Consider the following 21,590-nt stretch of genomic DNA (forward strand, 5'->3'; position numbering starts at 1 on the left):
AGTAGTAATAATCCTGTCACATGTCTGTTGGGGAGGTCAAAGTCATGTCACCCAAAAATTCTCCATTCTGTCCTTTCATAGGATGTGTCTTACGTGTGATAAAATGTCAGTACCACTTGTGTTTGTGTGATACACAGCACACATTCACAGCATGTTGGTTAGATGAACAAGCCAAAATTCTGTAACGGTCATAAATTCAGAATCAGTGTGAGAGTGGCAGGGAGGGTGTGATGGGGTGTTCACCCCACACCCAGTGCTGAAGGGGTTAAGAGAGGCCAATTAGCCATAGGCTGCACCTGCTGAGGAGCTAAGGGGCAATGATAGTATTGTGAATGAAGCTCACCTGGGCAGGAACAGGCAAGGGGACTTCTATAAAGCCTAGGAGCTGAGGATAGAGGGGGTGGCAGTGAGGCGAGCCTGCAGTCACACTCTCTGGTACAAGGTGGAGACTAGAAGCCTGAAAAAAGGCAGCGTAAGAAGCAGTCCAAGGAAGGTGCAGCAAAGTCTAAGAAAGTATAGACCTGAACTGCTGGTTTGAGGGTCCCTGGACTGGAACCCAGAGTAGAAGTTGGCTCTAGGTTCCCCTACCAGCCACTGAAGGAGTGGCACAGTCAGTGTTCATGGATACGGAGTCTGCCTGAGACTTTGTGGAAAGAGATTCTGATGAGACCCTGGAAGCGGAGAATGACTGTGACTTGGCCAGAGGGCTAAGCCATGAAGGAGAGACGCTGCAGCTCCTGACTAGTGAGAGAGACACTGCAGAGCAAGTGACTGAGGCAATGGGCTGATTGGGGTGTGGACAGTGGCGAGTTAACTCCCCAGATGACCTATCAGAAGGGGCAGTTGAGTGGTGAGTAGCAGACTCCATTGCAGAGGGGATCATTTCAACTACCAAGTTTTCTATTAATTATTGTTTATTATTTCATAGCTATTTTAAATGAGAAAAAAATTCTATGACTAATATAACTTCTCAGTAGACACTAAGGCACACATTGCTCAGTGTGATCATAGAATCATAGAATATCAGGGTTGGAAGGGACCCCAGAAGGTCATCTAGTCCAACCCCCTGCTCGAAGCAGGACCAATTCCCAGTTAAACCATCCCAGCCAGGGCTTTGTCAAGCCTGACCTTAAAAACCTCTAAGGAAGGAGATTCTACCACCTCCCTAGGTAACGCATTCCAGTGTTTCACCACCCTCTTAGTGAAAAAGTTTTTCCTAATATCCAATCTAAACCTCCCCCACTGCAACTTGAGACCATTACTCCTCGTTCTGTCATCTGCTACCATTGAGAACAGTTTAGAGCCATCCTCTTTGGAACCCCCTTTCAGGTAGTTGAAAGCAGCTATCAAATCCCCCCTCATTCTTCTCTTCTGCAGGCTAAAGAATCCCAGCTCCCTCAGCCTCTCCTCATAACTCATGTGTTCCAGACCCCTAATCATTTTTGTTGCCCTTCGCTGGACTCTCTCCAATTTATCCACATCCTTCTTGAAGTGTGGGGCCCAAAACTGGACACAGTACTCCAGATGAGGCCTCACCAATGTCGAATAGAGGGGAACGATCACGTCCCTCGATCTGCTCGCTATGCCCCTACTTATACAGGATCCAAAGGAAATAGCCAGAATTAGTGGACAACTATAAATTGCACAAGACAAAATTGAGCCTGAGGCAGGATTGCCCTACTTGCCCACTGACAAACGAAGGGCCTGCTGTATGTGTGCCCTTTGAAGAAAAGATGTATTAATGATGATGAATGACTGTTCACGTCATCTGAGCTGCTCCAAACCAGAGAGACTTGCTTTTTTCCTTAATAAAAAGCTCCACCCAAACAAGTACTAGAAATAGCACTTGTCCCAGCAACGATGCCTCACTTTTCTCCTGTTTTGTGGGGTTCATCAGTTCAAACATGGGTATCTCCCAAACAGTTTTCAAATTCCTCAGTCGCCAAAAGAAAGCAATTGGTTACAGTTTGATGGGACTGCTAACAGTGGGAAGTGAGCATTTATTTTCTCTTTCTGCTTTTAAGTGTCCTTGCAGCAACAAAAATTACACCTATGGGTTGGTGTATCTCTTTGTCCCAGCCTTGATACTACTGTTTGTTGGGTTTGCACTGAATGGCAGTACCTGGCAGCTCTTCACAGGCTGTTGTGTGAACCCCAGGAAACTATTTCCCAAAGGGAAAAGCTGCCATTTCTTTTATGCCTTTGGCCAGATCACCTTAAAGGCTTTCATAGCCCCTGTGATGTGGCTTTCTGTGGGTTTGCTCAATGGGACTTTTTATGAATGTGCCATGAGTGGCTCAAAAAATCCGAAGTACCTGGAGATGCTTTGCCACAATAAATCCAACAAGTGCTTGGAAGAGCTTCCCAAAGTAGCATGTGGCCAAACTTCCCTGTCCTCTTGGGAGACTGAGGAGATAATACTAACACTTCAAGCAGAATCGCAGGTAAGATATCATTTTAATTAAATCATGCTTTGTGTTATTCTTTTTGTTTATCATGAGGCCTTAAAATCAAGTGTCCAGTGAGTTTAACTATAATTTTAAAAAATTTCAAATACATATTTCAGTGCAATGCAAGCAGGATTCAGACTGCGTTTTGTGGGACTGTGTGAGAAGTGAAATATCCATTGCCTCAGGCAGTTTTCTATAAGCGGCATAGCACACCAAGGTGTGGAAGGGTTTGGCAGCTCAGAAGGGCTTGATAGGATGTTCGTCAACAGAGGGAGGTGGGAGAATTTTAGCAATGTGGCTAGATAATTCAGGTTGTTTGACGTTTCTGAGAAGAGGGATGAGCAAAAGGTTTAATCAAAGTAAAGGCAGGGTTTCAAAGATTGGGAGTGGAAAAGCTCCTTCCGTTCATCTTGAAGGGTTTTGGGACAGTGGTTGGTCATTTTGTAGGGGAGTTCATAATACAACAAGGCTCCTCCAAAGTGTACAGCCCTCAGGATTTGTGCAAGCCTTGGGCTGACCCTGAAGGCAACAGTAGAACAACAATGTTAAACACCAGGAGACAATTCTTTTGGAATAAAGCTTTTTTGAGCTTAAAATTAGGAAGAAAAACATATTGGTACCTTGTTAGAGGGCTCATTCCTTTGAATAGACCTCATTTAGACTTTCTCTTTTTTATAGCAAGACATGAAGTACCCCAGCAATTATTTTAAATTTTGTACCTCACTTTCAACCATTTAGTAATGTAGACAGTCAGTTAGTTCATGTGTACATACAATAATCATTTGAAAATATATAATAGTGTGTCATAAACATTCAGTAATACTTCAGACAATAAGATTTATTCCATGTATTCTGGATTTATAATAGTAGGGCCTGATCCAAAGTCCATTAAAGTCAATGGGAGTCTTTCTCTTGACGTCAGTGGGCTGTGGATCAAGTCCATAATCCCAGTTTTAAAGTTCTGAGACTTGATTTTTGGTTAGAGCTGTTCAAAATGTAAAGGTGCAGTATACAGAAAAATAATATTTACATAACTGTATAGATCATATTATCCTGAAAATGACATCCAATTTAATCTCTGCCTATAGTGACGGTCCTTAGGAATTCTCCTTAGGGACTCTGCTTGTGAATAGAATTGACACTTGGGGAATCACTTTATTTTCAAAATCTTGTATTTTATTACCACTTTTCAAGGCTTTTTCTCCTGAGCATTTAAAGAACACAGTCTCAATGCAACAGTAAGAACCAGAATAACACTAGTTATTCTCGATCTAATTTGAGTTTTCAATCAGTTTTTTTATTGTAGCCTTTTGTTTGTGCTTCGATACCAAATTATCCTTTCTTTAACAGGTCGTAGGGTGGTGTGTGATAGTTACTGCTGCTTTTCTGTCTTTGTTGATCACTTGTTATGGTCACTGCCAATCTAATATCAGCCATCTCCAAAAGAGGTTTTGGAAGATCTACACTGAGAAGGAGAAGGAACAATTTGAAAAATATTTTGAGGACTATGCTACCAAATTGAGCGAACGAAACCTGAAAAGCTTTTTTGAGAACAAGAAACTGGAACCCTTTCCCATGCCAAGTTTCCGGGCCTGGGAAGAAGCTTCTGCTTTGGACTCTTTCAACATTAACCAGCAGATCTTCAGCACACTTCATAAACTAGTGGAAGATAGCATGAAAGAAAATGATTCCAATGAGGTACAAGATACAATGGTAAACTTAGATGAGGGAGAAACAGTTTAGCTAATGTCAGCTTTCATTAGCATTACAATTTGTTAACTCATTATATTTTTTCACTTTTCATTCTTCATTTCTGTTTTTCTGGTAATGACCTGTTTTCTGCCATAATTTCTCTCTCTCATCAAACTTCTATAGCACCTCCTCAGGCAAGATGGCAAATGTCTTCCACTGTCTAATAGCACAACCCAGGACTCCGTGTAGTTCCATGGGATACATTGTCCCACACAGACCAACCAAATAGCTTTCCAGGGGATGTTCCCTCTTTTCTCATATGCGTCTACTGTGCTCATGTTATTTATACAAAACAAATACACCCATAATGTTACTGTTTTGCATAAATTAAATTCTGTCATTGTTCTTCTTTCCCAGAATTGGGTATGCAACAGAAAACCAGTGAAACCGTAGAATTTGATACTGTTCAGCTTCGTTATGCTTGGTACTGAGGCCAGAGCTTACTAATTTGAATGTGCTGTACTTTGTTAACTACCTTATACATTTTCTACCTCCGCATACATCTTGAAAGGAGTTAAAGAGCTGTATGTGTGGAGCAGCCAGTGTACATTGGGCTTCATCCTGCACCACTGATGTCGATGGCAAATATTCCATTGAGTTCACTGGGCTGAGGAACCAGCAGATTGTGGTTAGCTGAATTTTTATACTCTGGGATTTTTAAAGGAAATGGTCTTTTCCCTCTTTTGAACCTGTAAATATTTTTTCACATGCTAGGTGAGACCTAGGCGCGGCACCACTTAAGTCCCACTAAATTAAGCAATATACAGGTTTTGTGCTGACCCTCAGCACAAAGACGAATGTCATCCTTTATGAAATGTGGACTCTAATGGATACATTTCTCTTTTTTTAATTATGCATAAACATTTTTTGTGCTTTGCTTTGTCCTGCCTTTAGCACATAATGGACAAAAGAAGGCGGGAAAGGGAGATGAAGACGAGAGTTTCAGTAACAGGGTCATATGTTTACCATGGGCAGCATTTGTATTGATTGATTAATATTGATTATTTTGCATTGTAATAAAAATAGGGAATTCTGGCTCCCCGAGGGAGGATAAAAAAGGATGGTCTAGTGGTAGGCCAATGGACCAGAACTCAAGACCTGGGCTAAATTCCAACCTCTGCCACAGATTTCCTGTGTTATTTTGGTAAAACATTTAACCTACGCTGTGCCTCAATTTCCCATCTGTAAAATTAGGTCACTACCACCAAGCCTCACTAGGATTTTGTGAGGATAAAATCAATTAAAGGTTGTGAGGTGCTCAGAAACTGAGGTGATGTGGGCCATGTAAGTACCTCGACAGAGAAGAATTGGTGACACAATAGTGTTTGCATGTTTTATTACAGTTTACTTGGGTGAGGCTCATATTTAAGATGACTGTGCATTATAATACATCATGCTTTTTCAGTTTGCTAACAATCTCTATATTCTCAAGAAGAACACGCAATTTAGAGCTGCATAAGGTGCTTAGTCTCAAAAAGCATCCGTATTCCCTTATTCAGAAAAATTCTGTAGGCCTGCTATATGCACTTGAACAAAACTGCATGTTGTCATGTTTGCCTACAGAAAAACCTGCTCCCAGTGGAATCACATCTCTCTTTGATTTCAGTGGGACAGACTGGGCAAAATGAAGGAAAAACCATAATCACAAGTGAAACAAAGGAAGATGCATTGAAATGAGAAACTGCGCAATTTATAGCAAAACAATTTCTTGTTCACAATCATAAGGGTTAGAATGAAAAACATATTGGAACGAATACAGTTCTTTATGTCTTTGAAGCATCACTAATGAGCAAACTAGAAAATAGTCACATTTCTAATGAAAAAGAACAGGAATTAGGATGGAAATTTGGGGCCCAGTCACACGCTTGTTACTCAGGCAAAACTTTTGATGAAATCAATGGGATTTTCCGTGAAAGGAGTAAAGGACTGGGCCTTTTTAAGATTTTATGTTGAATTCTGCAAGGTGGTGACAGTACATTTTGAGTACATGCTCTGGATGTCTTTACCTCTCTAAGATGTGACTGTACCTGAACCAATGAAGCCACTACCACCATTGGATTTTCTTCCTAAATAGATAAAAATGGGCAAACTGTAAGTTAGAGAGGATTCCTTCTATCAGCTTCACTTCTTTCTTTTGTGCTTTTTGTCTTCGAGCTTCTTTAAAAATGTAATTCCTATTTCTGTCACATCGTCCCCCTTCAGTCTGTCCTGAACGAAGGTAACTTCTGCCACTAAGTGAACCTGGAGAGAAACAGGGCTCGTCACTTCATTTAAAGTAATTTTTCTTCCTTTTCTTCATTTAGTTCATCCAGCTGTTTATTCCCACCACAAGAGGGGCCCCTTTCTAAAGTTTCACTATAAAGGAATTCTACAGAGACCCTTAAGAATTGCACATCACATTTGAGTTAAAATTATATTCTCCTTACACACAAATTTCATTCTGCTAACAATATGCCAATATTTTGGTTAGTAGTGCCTAATGTCAGAATGGTGTTTTTGCTTTTTTCTGAGGACATGAAACATAAAACAGGTGAGCTTCATATTGTAATCTCAAATTTCCCCCCACCGTGAAATAACACTTCCGTTAATACCCTTATAAAATATCAGAATCTTGAGATTGATTTACAGCCCTATACATAAAACTTTCCATTCTTATGGTACCTAGGAAATATATATTAGGTGGCAAATTAGGTATTGTTTGTAGGAAAGAAGATTGTGGACAAAATTCATCCTTGGTGCAGTTCTACTGTCTTCAGTAAAGTGATACCAGAGTTGAATTTGGCCCTGCAAGTTCAACATGATGTGAGTTATGGCTTCTTTCTGTTTATTCTTTTCTAAAAGCTGAGATTTGAAAACAAAATATGTAATGTTTTTGATGTACCATCATTTAATTATTATTTTACTGAGCTAAATTCTTCTCTGTTACACCAGTGTAACAATGGAGCAACTCCATTTATTTGGCTAGAGTAATTCTGAACTTACTGTGGTGTAAACTGAGAGCATAATTTCACTTGGTATAGTTGGTGGGGTGCAGGAGTTGCTATTGCTAAGTCTGATACTGAGATTAAATATTTATAAGTGATATTACATTTACTTATCCTGTAGTTCCACTTTCCTATATCTATAAGTAACAACAGATATACAAAAATTCAGTGTCCAGTTCTTTACCATTTCCAGGGCTCCTCTAATAACACCACAAAGGAGGTTACAGTAGCAAAGTGAACATCGTCCTGCTGGGAGCTCCTCCACAAAGTCCACTAAAGGGTTCTTGTCCAGCATTAAGAAGAATTCATTTTCTGTTGTGTTACTGCAGCTCACACTAGGGGTAATCCCAAGGTACATCTTGAACGCAACCTGTAAAGGGACAAAAAATGTGCCATTTGAAACTACTGAGTGTAAAACAGGCTAGAAGCTTTTAGATGCTACATTCTATTGTTCAGTTTACCAATGAGAACAGCAGTAAGGGCTGAGGCCAGACAGAGAATCAGGGAGCTATGACTGGCTCTCCGACAGCTTCCTACTCTGCTGTACCCCACATAAGCTAGACACAGCAGAGAATGTGGGCCTATATTGGATTCCAAATAGTGTAATAAAGGGGCACTGATTCCCTCCACATACAGGGTTTTACTCTGGGGTCATTCCATTGGCTTCAGCAGAGTGAGACTTCATTTTTGCTAATATATGTGAAATCCAAATTGGATCCAGGCTTTTTAAGTATATTTCTGTAAACACTGATCATTGCTCAAGAATTCCCATGATCACCTACTATGTATTTCTGTTTCATTCTCATGTGAAGCTACAGTCAAATACCAGGAATGATGATGGAGATTGTGTTTTTATTTGACAACAGAGCAATACAGATTCATAATACTGTCGATATGCAAAATCTGCTTCACCAGTAGCTAGTCCCATATGGGTGTATTTGTGAGGAAGGATATACAGTGACATCATCACTTTATCTAGGCTGCACTAAACCAGACACTGGCTGGGTATTTTTCTTCTCAAGAGCTCCTCCCTAATACATTGTTATAAACTGCTGCACAATAAACAAAGCCTCATTTTTTGTCTCTTTTGTGGAAATCAAACATGGATGGTATCCAAACCATTCTGAAATTCCTTATGAACCGGAAAACTGCCATTGGTTACAGTTTTATGGCTCTACTGACCGTGGGAAGCGAACGTTTATTTTCTCTCATTGCTTTCAAGTGTCCCTGCAGCAATGAAAACTTCATCTATGGTTTGGTATTTCTATTTGCCCCAGCCTGGGTGTTGCTAGTTATTGGGTATTTCATGAATAGCAGGATGTGGAAACTTTTCACAGGCTGCTGTTTGAATCCCAGGAAAATATTCCCCAAAGGGAACAGCTGCCGTTTCTTTTATGTCTTTGGACAAATCACCTTAAATGTTCTGATAGCTCCTGTGATGTGGCTTTCTGTGGCTTTGCTCAATGGAACTTTTTATGAATGTGCCATGAGTGGCTTGAAATATCCAGGGTACTTAAACACACTCTGCAATAACAAATCTGTCAGGTGCTGGGAAGAGCTGAACAAAGTAGCTTGTGGCAAAACCACCATGTCCTCTTCGGAGAGTGAGGAATTAAAACTGACGCTTCAAGCACAGTCTCAGGTAAGAAATACAGAATAATTGTTTTGTTATTTAGAATAAAGTTTTGTATTACCTTTGGATTTAACAGCATGAGATCCTAACATCGGTGCTAACATAGTAATTTAAAATCAGAATGCCTGTACAATGCAACAAAACAATATCGAATTGGTGAGGGGCAGATTCTATATACTTGCTCAAGTTGAGTAATGTCTTACTCCTCAAGTAGATCACTGAAATCAACACGAGTAAGAAAATTGGAATCAGAAAGTTTATTTCTTTAGTGGAGGAGAGTGACTCTTGGGAGAAGAATGTATTGCATTGCTAGAGAAGGCTGAAGTAATTAAAAAGTCAGATCTCTAGGATGTCATTTAGTTGAAGAGATACTATCAGATTTTTAAAAAATTCAATGATAGATTTTTAACTGTGTTACAAATAGCATCTTAGATTGTTAAAACCAAAGCTATTTTTAAACAGCTGATTTCCTGTAAACAGTTTATAAGGTGTGAGAAAGTTCCTGCTCTACCTTGGTGGGTCTTGCGCTTATTGGCGGATTTGCTCACCTTGGAGCTTCACGGCAGCCCTCAGCTTGGCCGTTCTTCTGAACCCACAGTCCAGGTCGACTCCTGTGTCTGACCAGGAGTTGGGAGGATTTGGGGGGAACCCGGGCCCATCCTCTACTCTGGGTTCCAGGCCAGGGCCCTGTGGAATGCAGCTGTCTAGAGCACCTCCTGGAACAGCTGTGCAACAGCTACAACTCCCTGGGCTACTTCCCCATGGCCTCCTCCCAACGCCTTCTTTATCCTCACCATAGGACCTTCCTCCTAGTGTCTGATAACGCTTGTACACCTCAGTCCACCAACACTCCACGTTCCCACTCTCAGCTCCTAGTGCCCCTTGCTCCCAGCTCCTCACACGCACACCACAAACTGAAGTGAGCTCCTTTTTAAACCCCAGGAGCCCTGATTAGCCTGCCTTAATTGATTCTAGCAGCTTCTTGATTGGCTGCAGGTGTTCTAATTGGCCTGTCTTAATTGTATCCAGAAGGTTCCTGATTGTTTTGGAACCTTCCCTGTTGCCTTACCCAGGGAAAAGGGACCTACTTAACCTGGGACTAATATATCTGCCTTCTATCACTCTTCTGTAGCTGGGGGGGATCCTTTAGTGAAGCCTGCCCACTTCCCGGATCCCATTAGGATCACTCTCCTGTAGCAATCTGGCCCGACCCTGTCACAGTAGTTACAAATCCAGTATGCAGACCAAAGAACAATGTTCTTTATACTACATGTATAATAGTCACACTTCCCCACAACCTCACCCATTCTTCTTAATTACAAACTTCTTGTAATGTATATCATTCCAGGAAACAGAGAATGTTCTTTAAATTTGTCTTGGATGAAAATTTGTTCATTTTAGAAACTAATAGCTTTTGTGGGTAAGTAATTCCTTTTCTTAATGAGGAGTTTGTTAGGATAGGGGTGTGTTTGCCACTTTTATTTCTTTTATGTAGGCCCTAGAATCTAGGTGCTGATTGAATTTGACAGAATAATATGTGGTGGTTTCAAAATGCGTCTAACATTATCTGTGCTGTAATTGTTAAATTGGACATTGAATTGACTATATTGAGCAGAATGCTGGCAATCTGTGAAGACTGTTTACAGGCTTTCCACAGATGTTGCTGAATAGCCAAGAATATAAACTTTGTTTTAAAATTTAAAAAAAAAAACCTTCCCTGTTGCCTTACCCAGGGAAAAGGGACCTACTTAGCCTGCTCTCCTACTGCTACCCTCTGGCCTGGGCTTTTCTTGCTTTTTGCCCCTGCTTTCGGCTTCCCCACCTCTCTCCCTTTTTTTTTTTCTTTTTGTTGTTTTTCTTTCTTTCTCTGCTGTTGCTAGAGTGGTGGCCGGCTGCCGGCTGCCTGTTAGTCCCCCAGCCCCCGCCCGCCCTTGGACGCTGCTGCCTCTCCAGCTGAAACCCCCCACCCTGAGAGAGGGGGGGCCTGCTGACCTGCTCCCCGGAGGGGGGGAGTGGAAGGACCCAGCTCCCAGACCCAGCTGCTTGCTGTTTGTTTGTGGACCCATCTCCGGCTGAGAGAATTTCTTATCACCTGCTCCGGCATCCCTGGAATGTTGGAGCTGTGAAAAAGAGAGCCTGGACAAGGAAGGGAAACAGCCGTCTACCGGAGGAACACCGCCCAGGGAATCTACAAATCGCTGTGGAGGGGGCCCAAGACTGAGTAACTTTCAAATTGTGCCCTCGTGTTGTGGGAGGCCTTGTCTGTGTCGTGACTGTGTTTGTAGGGACACAGGGGGTGTGGCACGGAGCTGCCCCCCGATCCATCTGTGTCCCCTCCACACTACTATCCTCATCACTGCCCCCTCCATCGTCATTGCTGGCTGTTTAACATCTGCCTCTGGACTTAGCTTCTCGCCCTAATTCCACCGTGTGGGCCAGAAGCACTAGCCAACCAAACAGGACTCTCTGGATGGTGATTCATGTGCCCCCCTCTGAACTGCCCATCCCACAGTCTGTCCCTTTTTACCTGACCCCAACTCCAGTTAACCACCTGCCACTGCCCCCACTGGGGCATCGGCAATGGAGGGCACTGGGGTGACCTCTGCCGCTGCTATGCCCACCGCCTCCCCAGACTCTAGGGGAGCCCCTGCAGCCGGCGGGAAAGGCCAGGGCAAGAAGAAGGGGAAAGGCCCTGCTAAAATCACCAGGCCCTCCATGGCAGGGGCCACCCCCACTGCTGCGGCCCTGCCACCGACCATGGTGTCCCTCACCACTGACCCCTCCACCGGCTCTGCGGGTGTCCCTCCCTCACCCCCCACGACGTATGCCCAGGCAGCGCAGCCCCCCCGCCTGCCGCCTCATCATCTCTCCCGCCAACCACCTCCGCCACCATCAACAATGGCCAGGGCCCCTTTCCCACCATGACAAGGAAGCACGGTTTCCGATGCCTCGTGGTGCCCGCCTCACCCCACGTGGAGACCTACGTGCGGGCATTGGCGAGGGTGGTGGGGCCCTCGGCCATTATGGCAGCCTCCAAAATGTATGGGAAGGTTGTCTTCTTCTTAACATCGGAGGCTGCCACCCAGGAGGCGGTGGAGAGGGGCCTGGCGGGGGGGGAGGGGCTGTTTGTCCCCCTAGAGCCGCTGGAGGACCTGGGCGTCCACCTGGTCCTGACCTCTGTCCCTCCTTTTCTCCCCAGTGCTGCCCTGTTACCTGCCCTTTCCACCCTGGGGAAACCTGTTTCTGTCATCAGCCCTCTCCTGTTAGGCTGAAAGGACCCCACCCTCCGTCACATCTTTTCCTTCCGCCGGCAAGTGCAGCTTCTACTGCTGTTGGCGGCGCATGACAGAGAGGCGCTCGAGGGGTCCTTCCTAGTCCCCCACCAGGAGGCCCGTTACTGGGTGTATTTCTCCAGGGGGGAAGCCCTGTGCTACCTCTGCCGGGCGTCAGGGCATGTCCAGAGGGACTGCCCCTTAGCCCGGCAAGGAGGGGCACCTGGGATACCCGAGACCTGGCAGGACATCGGCCCCGTCATTGCCGATGCCCCTGGCCACCCGATACCCGAACCTGCCCCCCCTCCTCTTCAGACCACCACTTCTCCCGCTCAGGCCCAAGGGGCACCTCCCCTACAATGCCCAGACAAGCGGGAGAGCCTCGCCCTCGCTGCTGACAACCTGGCAGGGCCCATGGAGGAGGGTGGGGCAGAGATACCACCAGGCATGGGAGTGAGCCTGCCCCAGGGAGAATCCTCCCTCCCTTATGCCGCCCCACCATCCCCCGCCCAAGCCCCTGAGCCATCGCCTTTACCCCCTGATATGACCCCTGCTAACCAGCCCCCTGATGATGCCATGGAGGGCTGGGCCCTAGTCCAGGGGAAGCGAGGCAAGCGGAAGGCTCGAGCTCTGCCTCATCTACCCGAGGCAGAGGCCCCCCGGAAGACCAGGAAGGGGGGCACCGATGCCAAACCTTCCGCTTTGCCCACAAATGCGTCCCATCCACCAGTGTCAGCCAGGAAAGTCGTTGTAGCATCAGAAGGGAGTGTCTCCCCACCACGGGAGACCCTCCCCTCCGAGACCCTACCCGAAGCCCCCGTGAACCCCAAGGCAACCGTCATGGCTGGTGCCAGCGGGGAGAACCCCGGGGCGATGGTAAATGTCCTCTCCTCCATGTTCGAGGAGATCGAGACCCTAGATCTGACCCCGGTCGCCCAGCGGGAGGACGATCTTTTGCCAGAAAACCTCGATTTGGGCGACCTCACTCCACCCCTCTTTTCACCATGCTCCCTCCCCCTAACTGCTGTTTCTGCTCCCACCTCCAAGGAGCCCCTGGACTCTTCCATCGACCTGGCCACTGATGGCACCCCGCTAATGACCACTGAGCCTGCTCAGGTGACAGCCGGCTCCGTGCGGCCAGGACACGAGCCGCCAGGGGCACCCCCCATTAGTGCGGAGCAATCGATTTACTTTCCGGGCAGGGGACCAACAGAAGATAATCCACCTCCTGATGCTGTAGCCACTAAATTCACCATAGAGTCTGTGCCCGGTATCACTGAGAGCTCCCTCCCTACCCCTTAACCCTCGAGCCAGATCGGGAGGCACCATCATCCAGCTACTCACCTCCCGAAACCCAGAACCTCGCCTCTGATCCTGCCCCTGCCCCTATCCCTATCCAGTCTACCTCCTGCAATGTTATCGCCGCCCCTGGGGCTGTCTCCTTCCCTTTTCCAACCGATGACCCCCAGGGAGCGGCTTTTGCGTTCTCCTGCCCCGACCCATTAGGGGCTGCTATTTTCCCTCCACCGCCCCCTACCGCCCCAGGGTTTGAGACGGGCCTAGAAGCTCCAGCCCATTAGGCACTCCGTCGGGGGTCTGCACCCTGCTTGTCCGTTTTAGTGGACCACAGGGCTGCACCAAGGGCCCTGCCGGGGAACAACCAGGAAACCATAACTCCCCCCCCCCCCATGAGCTGTGAGGAGAGCTGCAGAAGTTTTTAGAGGATGTCCATGGCTCCCGCAACAAGGTACAGCTTGCTCTCCAGCGATGGGGGGATTTTTTTCAAATCCTCCGGGCCACAAGGGCCCTCATGGGAGAAGGTAAAGGGACAGAGAAGCAGGATGCCACGGCCTACTGGTGGGTCCGCATCTTCCGTGACCAATTACTCCCCTTCGGGATGGGTCAGGGACTGTCGCGCGGCCTGCTGGGGGATGCGAGCATCCCTGCCCGTGAGGATCCCCCCCGGCCCTCCCCATGACACTTCTCACCATTGCAACGTTGAACACCCGGGGTTGTAGGATGGCTCTCCGCAGGTCCCAGGTGCTCTCCTTCCTTCGGGAGGGAGGGTACTCTGTGATTTTCCTGCAGGAGATCCGACCGCCGAAGATAGTTGGCGGCTGGAGTGGGGGGACAGGGTCTATTTTAGCCATTCCACAATTCGGCAGGCTGGAGTGGCGACCCTGTTCTCTCCCGACCTACGGCCCAAGGTGCTAGGGGTCGCCGAGGCCATGCAGGGTCGCCTGCTGCAACTCCGGGTCTGTATAGAGGGGCTTGTGGTTAACGTCTATGCCCCGACATAAAGCCGGAGCGGCTGCAATTCTATCAGCAGGCGTCCGCCTTCCTCGGCAACTTAGATTCTCATGAGTGCCTGGTCCTGGGAGGGGATTTTAATACCACCCTCGAGGAGCGAGACCGCTCGGGGACCTAGCAGTGCCTGGCCACCGCAGACGCCCTCTGGGAGATAGTTGAACATCACTCCCTAGTGGACATCTGGAGTGACCACCACCCAGATGACACTTCCACGTTCACCTTAGTCCGGTGGAAGCCCATCGGTCTAGCCACTCCTGGTTGGACCGCATTTATCTATCACGCTTCCATCTCTCACGAGCCCACTCCTCCAGCATTCGGCTGGCCCCATTTTCTGACCATCACCTAGCCACCATGACAGCCTCCCTCTATGCAGAGGCCGGGGCCGGCCTATTGGCATTTTAACAACAGCCTGTTGGAGGACGAAGGCTTCGTGACATCCTTCCGGGAATTCTGGCTGGCCTGACGAGGGCAGCGGCGTGCCTTTCGCTCGGCTCGGCGATGGTGGGACCTGGGGAAGGTGCGCACCCGGCTTTTCTGCCGCGACTACACCTGGGGCACCAGCCGACGGAGAAATGCAGCAATAGAGCAGTTGGAACGGGAGGTCTTGGAGATGGAGAGGCGCCTGGCCGCCGATCCCGAGGACCCGTCCCTCTGCGAAGCGTGCCGGGAGAAGCGGGAGGAGCTCCGGGCTCTCGAGGACCATCAGGCCCGGGGCGCCTTTGTTCGATCCCGCATCCACCTCCTTCGGGAGATGCATCGCGGCTCCCGCTTCTTTTATGCCCTGGAGAAAACAAGGGGGGCCAAGAAACACGTCACCTGCCTCCTGGCAGAAGACGGCACCCCCCTCACGGAACCGGCGGAGATGTGCGGGAGGGTCTGAGCCTTCTACGCAAGTCTTTTCTCCCCGGATCCGACCGACCCTAGCGCTTGCAGAGTGCTTTCGGAGGAGCTCCCTATGGTCAGCGCAAGCAACCGAGACCGGCTAGAGTTGCCTCTCATTCTGGCCGAGTTCTCGGAAGCCCTCCGTTGTATGCCCACTAATAAGTCTCCAGGCATGGACGGGCTGACCATGGAGTTCTACTGAGTGTTTTGGGACGTCCTCGGCCCAGACCTAGTCACCGTCTGGGCCGAGTCTCTGCAGAGCGGGGTCCTCTCTCTCTCGTGCAGGCAAGCTGTGCTCGCCTTATTGCAGAAGAAGGGGCCTCTGTGATTTACGAAATTGGCATCCCATCTCGCTCCTCAGCACGGACTACAAAATCGTAGCGAAAGCAATCTCGCTGCGGCTAGGGTCTGTGCTGGCGGACGTGATCCGCCCAGACCAGACCTACATCGTCCCGGACCGTAGTATCTTTGATAACCTATTTCTGGTTTGGGACCTTTTGGAACTCGGGTGTAGAGACGGTCTGTTGTTCGCCCTCCTGTCCCTAGATCAGGAGAAGGCGTTCAATAGGGTGGACCACGGGTACCTCCTGAGCACTCTGCAGGCGTTTGGCTTCGGACCCCAGTTTGTGGGTTTTCTCTGGGTGCTGTACGCTTCCGCAGAGTGTCTGGTTAAGCTCAACTGGACGCTGACCGAACCGGTCAGCTTCAGGCGAGGAGTACGGCAGGGGTGCCCCTTCTCAGGCCAGCTGTACGCTCTGGTGATCGAGCCCTTCCTCTGTCTCTTCTGCAGGAGGTTGACAGGGTTGGTGCTGCGGGAACCAGAGCTGCGGCTGGTCCTGTCGGCATACGCTGATGACGTGCTCCTCGTGATCCAGGACCCCGGTGACTTGGCGCGGGTGGAGGCTTGCCAGGCCATCTATTCGGCAGCCTCTTCCACCCGGGTCAACTGGATCAAGAGCTGTGGCTTGGTGGTAGGAGACTGGCGGCAGGCAAGCTCCCTCCCACCTGCGCTTCAGACCATCCGGTGGAGCGCGGGTCCGCTGCTCTACCTCGGCGTTTACCTTTCCGCCATGCATCCCTCTCCACTGGAGAACTGGGAAAATTTAGAAGGCGGGGTGATAGAGTGGCTCCAGAAATGGATGGGACTACTCCGATGTCTCTCCCTCCAAGGGAGAGTGCTGGTGCTTAATCAACTAGTCCTGTCCATGCTCTGGTACCTGCTCAACACCCTGGTCCCGGCCCCGGGTTTCCTGACCAACCTCCGGACATCGATTCTGGGGTTCTTTTGGTCAGGAATGCACTGGGCCCCTGTAGGGGTTCTTCATCTACCCCTGAAGGAAGGAGGACAAGGCCTGAAGTGTTTACACACTCAGGTCCATGTCTTCCGCCTCCAGGCCCTACAGAGACTCCTCTATGGTGCAGGCAGTTCGGCGTGGAGCACACTGGCACATGCCATCCTACGCTGCATCCGAGGACTTCGATATGACCGGCAGCTCTTTTATCTCCATCCGGGAGGTCTTCCATGAGACCTCTCCAGGCTGCCGGTCTTCTACCAAGACCTTCTCCGGAGTTGGAAATTGTTTTTAACGACCAGGTCCATGGCGGCCACCGAGGGGGCAGATCTCCTCGCGGAGCCCCTGCTACACAACCCCCAGCTCCGTGTGCAGGTGGCGGAGTCCCGCTCGGTGTGCCAGAGCTTTATCCTGGCAGAAGTCACAAGAGTCGGAGACCTCCTGGACTACGACCGGGGAGACTGGCTGGATCCCCTGACGCTCGTCCGGCGCATAGGGCTTTCCAGACCTCGTACCCCCCAGCGCGTACTTCAGGAGGTGAAGGCTGCTTTGCCGCCCGCTGCTCGAGCTTACCTCGACCAGGTCCTGCTTGAGAGCACGCCCTGCCCACCCTCTACCCCAGGCCTGCCGGACTTTTTAATTGGACCCCTACCCCGCAGATCCAATCGACCCCCCACCCCTTCACTGCGAGCTGGCTGCATGAACTGCAGCTGGTACGCTTCCAAACCGTGCCAAGGAAACATCTATACACGCTCGCGCTCCACACCCTTCACGCCCTCACCCTAGTGTCCTGCCCCGACACAAAGTGGCGAGACCTTCTGCCACCTTTGGAGAGTCAGCAGCCCCGGTGGGCCAGCCTATATTCCACCTTCGTTCCAAGGCCCGTCGGGGACATCAGTTGGCGGCTCCTTCACGGAGCTGTGAGCACGGGCACGTACTTGGCACGTTTCACTCACATCCCAGATATTTGTCCCTTTTGTGTTGTGAGGTAAACCCTAGCGCACGTATATCTGGAGTGCACCAGGCTGCAGCCCCTGTTCCAGCTCCTCACAAATATCCTATTACGTTTTTGGTTGCATTTTTCCCCTCACCTTTTTATTTATGCACTCCCTATCCGTGGCCTCACAAAGTCGCGGGATCTCCTAGTTAACCTCCTCCTGGCCCTGGCTAAAACGGCCATCTGTAAAACCAGAGAGAGGAGGTTGGCCGATGGAGTTTCCTGTGACTGTGGGGCGATTTTCCGATCCTCAGTCTGTTCACGTATCCGGGCGGAGTTCCTCTGGGCGGCGTCCACCGATTCCCTTGATGCTTTTGAGGAGCAGTGGGCGCTGTCCGAGATTCTCTGCTTGGTGTCCCCATCCGGGTCCTTTTGTCTGACCCTTTGATTGGGCGAGAGAGTAAGGGGCCCCAGCCATTGCTGCTGCAGACACCACCACCCTAGAGGGGTTCTTTCACACGTGGGTGCATGTCACCCCCACCCCCTGAATTGTCCACCCCACAGTCTGCCCCTCTTGTTGGGTGCTTTCAGAGGAGGGAATTGTTGGTGACACTCGGGCGTGGCACCAGGTAACTCGAGGGGGTGGAAGACCACGAGAGTCGAGGAAGCCCCACGCTCTGGGCCCGGGCAAGCTTGAACACTTCCCTCTCCTGAAGCTAATGAGAAAACAATTGTGATTGGTTGCTGTGTTACACATTGCATATGCTGCTGTTTTTACTTTGTAAGTGTGTTATGCAAATAAAAAACATCTTTTGCTTCAAAAAAAAATTACTCTCTTATAGCCATCTGGCCTGACCCTGTCACAAAGGCTTATTTCATTTTGCATTTCTCTCATCTCAGATAATGAAAATGGACTAGTTAGTTTCACTTCTGTATGAAATGTTTTTATTATAGGAAGGAAAATAGAACTATAACAGTTACAATGAAATAACAAAGAACATACAAAGGTAAAGACATATTACTCACTCATATCCCACAATTCTATTTTATGTTTGTTCATTGCTTTGTGATATAAGAAAACTTGGTGAAAAAGAACTAAATAAATTAAAAAGAGAAAGGAAAGGAGGGAAAGATGCATGTCAAGTTACTGCATCCCAAGCAGAAGAAATATCCTGCAGTCAGAAAATTATCATCATACAACAGTCACATCAATGTATAACAGTTGCCAATGCTGGAGACAGGTTAATTTTCAGGTCCTCATGCACTGGAAGAATCCTGCAATGTATGGGTTACAAACAGTGCAGGGGGATATTTTATTGTTCACAAAAATCAGTGTCCAGAAAATTAGAATTAAAAGCTTGGACGTGTGTCTATTGGTCTTAAGTTGCATATATGGGAAACAGTGAAAGTTATCTAGCTAGCTGATTGTGCATGAGCAGCTAGATCATAGAAGCACAGAGTTCCCCATGTCAGAGGGGAGCACTGAAGTGGTAAAAGGATGGATTATATGGGAAAAAATTTATGTCACAAATTCTTCCAGGTAGTACCAGCATGATTTGAAAATAAGCAAAATGAGGCTGTTCTTTAAACACCTCCCCTCAAATTTTTTAGTCAATAAAAATAACAAATGATTCATCAGCATGCTCTGTTTCACACATTTCTGTGAGGAAATTGTTTATATATTTCTCTCAGGTAAATATAGATTTTACCTGGTAATTATTTATACATGACAGGTTGCAGATCTCCATATCATCACTATTACAGCTCTCTGGAGAATGACAATTCCATTTTACAGCAACATTTGAGGTCTTCACATTTATGAAAACACACATTTTTGCACAATGGAATTCTGTCAGCTGAGCATTTCAATTTGGAAAGGCTGGGGTATGTCTGTGTGGGGCTGGTGGTTAGAGCACCGGTCTGTGAGCTGCTGGTTGAAATCCTGCAGGAAAGGATTGGTTTCTACAAATTTCTCAGTAAAAGAAATGTTGACAACAAAAGTTTTTAAAATGTCAAAACATCCTGTTTTGACATTTTTAGAAGGAAGTTTTAGGTTGTTTGTTTGAAATGGCTTTTGTTTTGAAGTTTTAGTTAACTTATACTAAAAAAGATCATTAAAAAATTGAAATAAAACATTTTGATTTAACCTCCTCCCATATTATTGATGATTGATACACACTCCTCCCATATTATTGATGTGTGAAAATTTGTAAGCTTTTGACTTTCCATCCCAATTCAGGATGGGAACACTTTTTGAAATCTCAAAAATTCTTGTGGGACAGGAAAACGGTTCCCCACCCAGCTCTAGTGCTAATTTGCCCTCTTCTCCAGACATACATTTTCCTTGGAGTGATGAAACACACTGAGCAATATCAAACATGTTATACACCCATATATTTCTGTGTTGAAGTCTGAGCAGCTGAGACCTTGATACCATCTTCTCTAACCTATTTTGTGAGATGGGTTTATATAAATACGACACCATTCCTGCAAGAGGGAAGCTTCATTTTTAAAATAATGCGGTGCATTTTTAAAATGCTTTGGCTGATCATTTTGACTTTTCTACCAGCCAGTTAAGAAAACTATAAAAGACACAGGATGGTCTTGTGGTTAAGGCAGTAGATTTGGATGATCTGGATTCACTTCCTGTAACTGTTAACAAGTCACTTAATCATTCTGTGCGTCAGTACCCTATTGGCAAAATAGGATTAATATGGTTCCTTTCTCCCACCCTTTATCTGTCTTCTCTATTTAGACTGTAAGCTGTTTGAGGCAAGGACTGTCTCTTACTATGTGCGCGTACAGCACTTTGCTCAATGAAACCCTTATCTCAGTAGGGACCTCTAGGCACGACAGTAATACAAATAACAAATAATAATTTAAAAACCACACAAATCTGTGGCAAAATAAAAAATGTAGGGTATTCAGTATTCTTGATCCTCACTTATGGCATATATATATCTATATATCTATATTTGTTTTTTCTCAAAATACAGAACTCCTGTTGACATCAGTGTGAGTTTTGGGTACAAAATGAATAAAAAGAAATATGCAATATTGATCTACACTGTGGCTAAGAGATCCACACTGAGGCTGGGAAAAGAATACTGTATCCTCAACATGAAGAACTGTGACTGTCAGTTATTTCTGATCTAAGTGAAATTTAGATTCAGGGTTTGTTTTTTTTTAAGTGCATGGCTTGTTTATTTTCTTTTCCAGGTTCTAGGGTGGTGCATCATAGTCACTACAGCTCTTTTGTCTCTGTTAACCACCTGTTGTGCCAGGTGCCAATCTAAAATCAGCCACCTCCAAATGAAGTTCTGGAGGATCTACATAGAGAAGGAGAGAGAACAATTGGAACAACTTTTCCAGCTATATTCTACCAAACTCAGTGAACGAAACCTGACGAGCTTTTTTGAGAACAAAGAACCAGGCGCCTTTCCTATGCCAACCTTCCAGGCCTGGGAAGACGCTTCTCAACTCTACTCTTTCAACAGCAGTGAGCAACACTACAGCACCCTTCATAGACTGGTCGAAGATGGCAAGAAAGACATCAGCGAGGAAAGAGAGACAATGCTGGACTTCGTAGATGGACGGGAAAGAGTATAGCTAACAGCCATGTTCAGTCTTTTTAAATATTTTGCTAATGTGATTTAATTTTAACAGTCTTAATCTTTATATTTTGCCGATAGTGGCCTCTCTTTCTCCATTCTTTCTTTCTCTCCCAACCAGTGGCGCGCCATCTATGAGTGCACCGCACACATTGCATGCCCAACCAACTGTGCGCCATCCAACTGGCAACGCAAATCCAACCTGTGGGATGATTCCGATCCAGCCCCAAAATGGCATCCTCTGCACACCGTGGCCTTGCACGCACCATATATGTGAGGTCATACGCATAAGGAATGCCATTTTGGACTGCCTATGGCATGCAAATGAGTTGCTGCATCATGCCATACTAAACCCGTACTGGCACACCATCCTTCCCAACTATATGCCTGCTCAAGAAAGGGGGAAAGAAAGTTCTTCTGTGCTTCAGACTCCTAATCCAAACCTCACTGGAGTCAATGGGAATCTT

General features: G+C 47.2%; 3 protein-coding genes across 4 annotated transcripts in view; 2 read left to right on the forward strand and 1 right to left on the reverse strand.

Moving 5' to 3' along the window:
- The first annotated feature begins 1,904 nt into the window (after window positions 1-1,904).
- On the forward strand, window positions 1,905-4,193 carry LOC140908782 (calcium homeostasis modulator protein 5). Its single transcript, XM_073336656.2, has 2 exons — window positions 1,905-2,444; window positions 3,801-4,193. The coding sequence occupies exons 1-2, from the start codon at window positions 1,905-1,907 to the stop codon at window positions 4,191-4,193; spliced, it is 933 nt and encodes a 310-aa protein (XP_073192757.2).
- A 1,295-nt stretch (window positions 4,194-5,488) lies between these two features.
- TRAPPC3L (trafficking protein particle complex subunit 3L) overlaps window positions 5,489-21,590 on the reverse strand; it is a 51,423-nt gene continuing 35,321 nt past the window's right edge. For both annotated transcript variants that reach the window (XM_073337117.2, XM_073337116.2), the window contains 2 exons: window positions 7,371-7,556; window positions 5,489-6,443 (listed from right to left, as the gene is read on the reverse strand). In XM_073337117.2, the coding sequence (XP_073193218.1) occupies window positions 6,324-6,443; window positions 7,371-7,556 (306 nt within the window). In that variant the 3' untranslated portion in view covers window positions 5,489-6,323. The remainder of the gene's footprint in view (window positions 6,444-7,370; window positions 7,557-21,590) is intronic.
- LOC140908956 (calcium homeostasis modulator protein 5) lies at window positions 8,289-21,345 on the forward strand. The gene is made up of 2 exons (XM_073337115.1): window positions 8,289-8,828; window positions 20,732-21,345. Exons 1-2 carry the CDS (start codon window positions 8,289-8,291, stop codon window positions 21,119-21,121), a joined length of 930 nt encoding a protein of 309 aa, XP_073193216.1. The 3' UTR covers window positions 21,122-21,345.

Source organism: Lepidochelys kempii, chromosome 3 (assembly GCF_965140285.1).
Source record: "Lepidochelys kempii isolate rLepKem1 chromosome 3, rLepKem1.hap1, whole genome shotgun sequence".
NCBI lineage: Eukaryota > Metazoa > Chordata > Testudines > Cheloniidae > Lepidochelys > Lepidochelys kempii.

Coding starts and splice junctions, on each gene's coding strand:
- LOC140908782 (XM_073336656.2), top strand. CDS start 1,905: ATGGGTATCTCCCAAACAGTTTTCAAATTCCTCAGTCGCCAAAAGAAA. Junction 2,445..3,800: donor CACTTCAAGCAGAATCGCAG/GTAAGATATCAT, acceptor TTTCTTTAACAG/GTCGTAGGGTGGTGTGTGAT.
- LOC140908956 (XM_073337115.1), top strand. CDS start 8,289: ATGGATGGTATCCAAACCATTCTGAAATTCCTTATGAACCGGAAAACT. Junction 8,829..20,731: donor CGCTTCAAGCACAGTCTCAG/GTAAGAAATACA, acceptor TTTCTTTTCCAG/GTTCTAGGGTGGTGCATCAT.